Below are 8,033 nucleotides of genomic sequence, written 5' to 3'. Positions count from 1 at the left end.
GATTTTATGAACAATTATTATTATTTTTTTGTCAATGAACAATAATTTTTTTAGTCCTCATCATCCATACCTACAATGTCAAACCAGCAGAGCCCCTTCATTCCTTCTCTACCATACTTTTCTAACCCATGCAAATCAAAATATCATTCTCTTATTTTTTTAGTCATTGTCAATAGTCATTATCACTCTCCCTCAATAATTACGAGGACTTACTTTTCATGCTTTTGTTTATTTTTTTTTGTTTTTTAGGATGCATTGCATACCTTTTGGTTTTTTTTGTTTTTTTCCATTTATTTATTGAATTAAAACCATCCCAAAAGAGATAAAAAAATATCATTTCTTAAAAACCAATTTTATGTTTTTGAGAAAAATGTTATTTTAAGCTTTGATTGATGTGTTTTTTTTTCTTGTTTCACTGCAAATCAGAAGAATGCATAAATAAGGAGCTTTTTTTACCTTTAGTTAAAAGAATTAACAAAGCAATATGATTGAGAATGTTTGAAACTGCCATACATTTAATGGTGAGTGTTCTTGTATTTATATACATTTGGTTATGTAATGTATTACACAAACATAATTGTGAGCAAGAGAAAATGACCTGATTTTCTCCTTCTTAGGCCATGAAATTCACCTTTTATTTATAAATAATGGAAAAGGATAATTTTGTTTATATAAAAAAAAAATTTTAACCTTTGATTCTGTTGGGAAAGACCCCAACCGTTGACTCAAAATGTGTATCGTGAGCTGTTAAATCTGCAAAAAAAGCTACCTAAGTTGACTTGTTTAGGTCGATGTCAGTGTCGTTTCGTTGCCATTCAAACTAAAATGTTTAGTTGGGGTTGTAAAGTAACTGCAAAAAATCAATTTTGTGCATGAATTGTAAAATTTTATGGACGTTAAATGCATTACATGCATTTTCAAAGTAAGTGACTGGACCAGCTTGTTTAATGAAATCATGTTTCAATTGCATATTGTATTTGTTATGGCACTTGAGAATTTTTCTGCAAGGTTATTTTATTTATTTTCTTTGTTATTTTGATTAATTAATGACACGTGTATTACAGGTCAACGTTCCTAAAACAAAGAAGACCTACTACAAGAACAAGGAGTGCAAAAAACACACCTTGCACAAGGTCACTCAGTACAAAAAGGGGAAGGATAACTTTGTTACTCAAAGGAAACGTCTTTATGATTGCAAGCAATCTAGTTATGGAGGTTAGACAAAGCTAGTGTTTCTTAAGAAGGTTTGTTTTCTTATTCCTTGTATAAACTTGGTATACTTAAAAGACCCTCGAGAATTTAGATCAATATTTGAATTTTGTTTGTTACTATATTGTAATATGCATGTATTTTTTTGCTGCTAAAATACTGCATGATGTTTGATTGTGAAGTCTTGATAGTGTACATGTACTTTAAATGCAATATAGTAATATAAAATTTTAATAAAAATACATTTTTAAGTATTAATTAATTAACCAATTGGTTAAATCTCTCAATTATTCTCAACCATACACCCACACATATGTGCGTGTGTGCTATGAGATTCAAACAGATTAATATATATATATATATAAGTGAATTTATATTTGTTAAAAATTGAAAGAAAGTCTAATGAGTTGTAGCTGAATTGATATTAGTGTCCTTTTTTTTTAAGGTCTCGAGTTTAAAAAAAAAATTATAACAAAAAAAAAACTTTAATGACAATGAAGGTTTCTAAGAAATTGATTTCACTACATTATATAGATTTGAATTTTTTTTTAAATAAATTTTCTTAAATAATGGTTATAATATTTAAACTAAAGAATTTATGAGAGGGAGGAAACTCTTTAACCATAAATCTATTTTTAAAAATTAAATAATATAGAACAAAGTTATCCCTTTCTAATGCTCTTTAATTTTATCAAATCTTTTTTGTCGAAGTAAAAATTATGAGTTTGAAATTTATATATGACTTGTTCTGATTAGATGAGATTTTGATCAAGTTTGTCAAATAATCCTAATTTTTATTGAAAAGTAATGGTGTATTATTTTTTACTTTATTAAAAAAATAATTTGTTATCATCTAGGTGTTGTGACCTAAATAACAACAACCATTAGTTAAATTATTTCTCTCCTACCTTTAGTATTAAACAATTTATTGTTTGATAAATAACTTAGGCTAAGTTCAAACACAAAGCTCAGTTAGCACTTCTTGACCTATTTTTAAAGACCTTTATATGTGTGTGAGAGAAAAAGAGATTGCTTTTGAGAATATTTAGAAATGCAATACTGATTATAAAAATATATTTTTTTATCTTATAAAGATAAAAAGTTTATTTAGTTCTGACATTTATGATATTTAAGATGAGTAAATTTTTTTATTATACATCAAATTACATTGAATTGACATCGAATTAAACCAAATTGAAAATTGATAATCTTATAAGGAAAGTCATCTAGCTTAGTATGCGTATAATCACACTTGATAATGTGATAATCTTTAAAAAAATAAAAAAAATTAGGATTTTTAGTTATATTAAAAGAAAAATATTATAATTTCTAAAATATTTTACTTGAGATAAATTGTATTACTAGTTTTATTTTAAATTAATATAAACTTATTGTGCTATACTATCAATAGTTGGGTATAATATTTCTAACTTTTGAGATAATGAATATTAGAGGCTGATACTCCTAACTTTGTTATAAATGAATATTAAAGGTAATAACTTGCTTTGAAGAAGAGGCATTGAACCACAATAATAGCAAAATAGGCTTTGTGCCCACAAGAATAGATTTACATTATTTTATTTAAAATTCTTGTCATTTAGTGAATTTTTATAGTTATTTGTTTTAAAAAAATTATTTTTTTTATTGGTGTATAGACCCAAAGGCTATTTTATTTAGATCAAGCTTTTAGTGTGCTTGATAAACTTATATTTAGAATACATATATCCATCAAACATCATTGACGGAGGACATTATCTGTGTCGTGTGCTTCTTCAACAATTTCTTTCCCTCTTCGCCTTGTGTAAATTATTCATTAAAAGTCCATTGACCGTATGAATAAATTAACTACTCTTCCATTCAATGGCTGAACTGGCCTTGCATTTGCTTGATATCCCTGACAAAAAATGCAAGTTAACATGACGTATACAAAACAATTTACTATAAAAAGGTTTAATAACAAGCATTTTAGGTTTAATTTCACAAGTTTTTTTAGATTAATTAGTTTATTCGAGGAAGTATTAAGCATCAATTCTTGAACCAATTTTTATCAAATCTGTTCTAATTGGTTATTAATAGGTGTGGACTTTACATCATCAACAGCATCTCTCAACAGTTGCACTTGCTCCCTTGAAACAGTCCCAACCTACAAGAGATAAATAGCAATGAAAATATAAAATTAATGTAATAAGACAGAAGAAATTTAGACAGCAATCTCTTGGGAAATACGTGTTCCTAGAGAAATGGGCATGGAAAGAAGAACAACCTCCTTGACTACTGTCCATATAACACCCTCACTGCATGGAGGAGTTGAAAGAGAACCAATATATCTATACAAGTTTCTGCTCCCAAACTCTATTTTGTTTGGACTAAGAATTCCCAGACTCTTCTCTTGCTTTGTGACCGATTTTATATAGGGGGACAACTGCCAGAAATGAGAAAAGGGATAAGAAAAAAAAAAACCAAATGTTGTCTTCTATCAACTTCCAATTATAAATTACGAAGAAAGAGAAAATAATAAATTAAAGAAATACATGTGTGTAGCAATAACAAAAACCTTTGAAAGGAAGGGATCAGGTTCGCCATATTTGTAAAGTACTCCAACAACAGCTGTCTCTCCAAGAGAATTCGCATGAACTATGTGAAGCTCCATGTCATATCTGTTTTAAAATTTTGGCAAAAAATAATTAAAATGCAAAATTGATCGAAATCCCAGTTCCCAGATGATAAGAGAAGGCACAAGGAACATACGTTTTGCTATTGAATGTATGTTCAGAAGGTACATGCCAATGGGAGTGTTGCAGATTGTAATCAGTCCCATTAATGGTAATTTTTCCAGCGTCTCCTTTCCATGACACCTTATAAATTGAACGTAAATTTTAAGATGTAGTACCATACATAATTTTTAATAAAAAAAGAAAAGGAAAGGGAAAGGGAACATATACAGCTTCCTACGTACCATAACGTCATATCCCCTGCTAACTATAGTAGCTTTTGCTGGTTTATAATCTCTTCGCAGTTGATCCTCTTGCCCATAGAGAACTTTCACATTTTGGTCAAGAAGATCGATTGGAGATTGCAATTTTCCATCTCCACAAGCTTTCCATTTCGGGTCAAGCTGGCCCCAATTCGACGGTCCTCGACCAGTTGCTTCAATATAACTGAATGTAATTGTATCGTTTGTGGCTGCAATATTTAGAAAATATCATTAATGATGATAATTATATAGAGTTGCATCTAATATTTGATGGATGAAGAAATTTACCATACCAACTTTAAGTTCAAAAGCAACGCATATTGTGATGGAAAGAGAATGGAATGAGAGAATGAGTGAAACGAGAACCAAAAACCTCAAGTTAAGGTTGGTGTAGACTTTGGAGAAGGTACTCATTACGCTTGATTTCTTCTTTAATGTTTTTGGCCATTTTTGCGTCTTGTTGAGGGAGTGATTGATGATAGCGACAACCAGTTGAATTATATAGAGAAAGCCGTGGAGGGGGTTAAAATTTTTTTGGGGGGGGGGGGGGGGTATCACTAGATGCTCAGGGTGGGCAGGGGGGTGGGGGGGTTACTATATGCTCAGGATGGGCGGGGGGGCGGTGTCTGCTCAACAATTTTAAACACGTAGGTCGTCAAGATATTGAAATGAATATGTGGCGGAAACTAGTAGGGAATTTTCTGTGGATGAGATGAATATGTGGCGGAAACTAGTAGGGGATTTTTTTGTGGATGGGTGGTGGTGTTTATAATAGTTGCTTATTGGTGGCTTATTATATTGACATATAATATATAATATGGTTTGATGAATTATCTATATTTAATATGAAAATAGTTTATATTATTGGAGATAAAAAAAAATATAATATAAATATATGGAAGAGGAAGGCATTAACCTCTTTCTTTTCTCACGTATTGTTACTTTTTTGATGTCTATTTATATAAAAGAAATAGTGTCATTAGCTTCAACTCATTTTCAACAATAGTTGCTGCCAAATTTTGATATTTGGTAGTTTGTATATGGACATGGTTGCTGCACATTAATGACAACAATCCTAACAATTACTCCATTTGTCATTTATATAGGTAATTATTCTTTTGTTTTTAGAGCACAAGCTAATATCTTATAACTTTTCCAAACTTACTATTCCGAGAGCACCAAGTTTATAGGTACTTACTATACATTGCAATAACTAGAGTCATCAAAACACATATTTTCTCACACCAAAGGATCACTATAATCAGATGGCCTGCCACTTCATATCTGAAGAGTGTTAATGCTTATCTCTAGATCACATGTGAGTCTCTACAAACAGCTTCATTGAGCTCGGCTCATATCCAAGAGATGTAGCCGTAAGAAAAAATGTTGCAAGTTAAATATATATACAAGTAATAACAAATTATTTAATGATATATTTTATTTTAATTAATTTTACCACTCGTTTAGCATGTGCAGCAAACAAAATAGAGCCGCCGGTGTGTGTGGTTATTGATTAATACTTAAACATGTATTCTTATCAAGGTTTTGTATCATCATTTTTCATTTGAAGTATTAATAACTCCTTAACTAGAGCATGTTTTATAATAACAAGTTTGATAATAGAAAATACCTTTAATTTATGATAAATGTTACTTTTAAAGACAGGCTTATCACATAAATCAAATGATTGATTGATGAGTTTAACTACTGAAATTGAGAAGACAAAAAAATAGTTAATTAGAAAAGAGATGTTAATTCAGTCCAAACTAAAACACTATTCGGTTATTGGATTATACCTGAAGCTGGAACTTGAATTTAAATCTGGACTATATGGATGGAAAACTAAGACATAAGTCTAAAACTTTTAGGAGAGTTCAAGATTCAAAAATGCTTAGACACTCTTTGATACTAAAACAATTAGTCATCAAATCAATAGTTTTGAATTTGGCCTATAAAAGGAGGCATTTGCCATGCATTTAGGCATCTTGATTTTCAAATCAAGATCATATTCTTGATTTCTTTCTTTGTACTTTGTAATGTTTAAGTTTTATTTTATGTTATATTAATCTTTTATTTATGCTTTTTATTTCATTTCTTTTACTTAGTTAACTTATATCTTATTTATGTTCTTATCTTGTTTATTTATGTTTCTCTCTTTCATTATGTTTAGTTAAGTTTATTATGTCAATGTGAAAAGTTACACTAATGGTGTAATAATAAGTATAGCAAGAACTCAACATGGACGTTAATGTTTGATACTAACATGTTTTGTATTTGTTATCTTATCCACTCTTAGTACTTTACTTGTTAAATGATTAATTTAAATTTATATTGTATAATCTATATTATAATAAATGTTTGACCTTTTTATAGCTACTGTATGGTTTAACAACACTTGTACTATGAAATGAACTTGATTTGTTGTTAACATAAATTAATGTCATGAATACTTAACAATATTTACAAGTATTAGCATTATTTATAATTTGATTGGAATCTCCTTTGTGTTTGGTTTCTAGTTGAGTAATTAAAGATATTTATACTATACTTATTTGAAATACCATTAGTGTATCCTCTAACTTTAATAATAATTTTTATTATTATTTAATATTCACATTAATTTTACATCTCAAAATTTTCTTTAACTCACCATCACCATCATCGTCGTCGTCGTCATCATCATTATTATTATTTATAATTTATATAGTTAACCTCCCTACGATTTAACCCTAGTTTTTCCATGTCATTTATTATTTTGACACTTCTATATTTGGAAGAAAACATCAATCTTTTGGTTATGTCAATCACCGAACTATGAATTTTCCGATTCCAATTATCAACACCAAATTGTAAGCATTGTGCGAACCACTTAGATTCACATGCTGAATTTATTGCGACCATATATCCCCCGAGATTTATGGCAATTTGAAATCACTCTAAATTTGTATTGTGTAAATAATTTATTTAAAATAAAAATAATATTTTATTTACAATTATAACAATAATTTATTAAAATTAAGTTGGAAATTTAAACTTCACACCAACATGAAATCTTTAAAACGATGCATCGATATAAGTTCATCATTGAGTATGTTTGGAAACCTAATTTCATTGAAATAATGGAATCTCCATCATGATTTAAACGTCGATGTTATTACTCATGTGGCCTTAATGTTTGTGCACCTAAAAAAATAAATTAATTAAATATTAATTTGTTATTCATAAATTATGTTATAATTTAAAAAACTAAAATCAAAATAAACTTACATTAAAAGGTCGTCATTCCAATGTGATTGGTACTTACAGGTGAATTGATTCTGCTGTGAAGATACACCGCCTTTATGTTGTGAAACAACGCTCGAAAAGGCAGCATCGCGAGTTGGCGCAGGTGCCTCTACTTGATCGGCATCTAAGGACAAGTCATCCTCGTTACTAGAAAAACTAGCTACAACCATATGCTCACGACGTACTGTTGATTTCATTTTTGTAGTTATATAAATTTATATGAATAATTATATAATTAAATTTGATTATTAAAAAATTAATTTGACAGCACCTCTCTTATACTGGAAATTATTCAAAGTTTTCAAACTTGCAAGTATTCATAATAACTACAAACCAATTGACTCCATTGAAAAATCTTATTTATAACATAACATCTATACAAATTTAACAATAAAATAAAGGGAAAAACAACATTTAATTTTATATATTCAACTAACATCTATAAAAATTCATCAATAACAATTAAAATTATGGAAATAACTAAACATATATCATGCACTAATATAATAAAATTGAGATAAAATAATTATATTTAATTATCATTTACAAGGGAACTTTAACAATA

The 8,033-nt window shown here is 28.8% G+C and overlaps 1 protein-coding gene across 1 annotated transcript; it reads right to left on the bottom strand.

The window, feature by feature from the left end:
- Positions 1 to 2,859: 2,859 nt before the first annotated feature.
- Positions 2,860 to 7,665, bottom strand: LOC105142270 (alpha carbonic anhydrase 4-like). The gene is made up of 7 exons (XM_011049823.1): positions 7,488 to 7,665; positions 4,166 to 4,401; positions 3,958 to 4,064; positions 3,764 to 3,866; positions 3,473 to 3,631; positions 3,299 to 3,352; positions 2,860 to 3,103 (listed from the first exon to the last, which is right to left on the bottom strand). The coding sequence occupies exons 1-7, from the start codon at positions 7,663 to 7,665 to the stop codon at positions 3,023 to 3,025; spliced, it is 918 nt and encodes a 305-aa protein (XP_011048125.1). The 3' UTR covers positions 2,860 to 3,022.
- Positions 7,666 to 8,033: the final 368 nt, after the last annotated feature.

The sequence above is a fragment of the Populus euphratica genome, unplaced genomic scaffold (assembly GCF_000495115.2).
Source record: "Populus euphratica unplaced genomic scaffold, PopEup_1.0 scaffold138.1, whole genome shotgun sequence".
NCBI lineage: Eukaryota > Viridiplantae > Streptophyta > Magnoliopsida > Malpighiales > Salicaceae > Populus > Populus euphratica.
The sequence above is the reverse complement of the archived record's forward strand: the minus strand, read 5'-3'. Positions and strand labels throughout refer to the sequence as shown.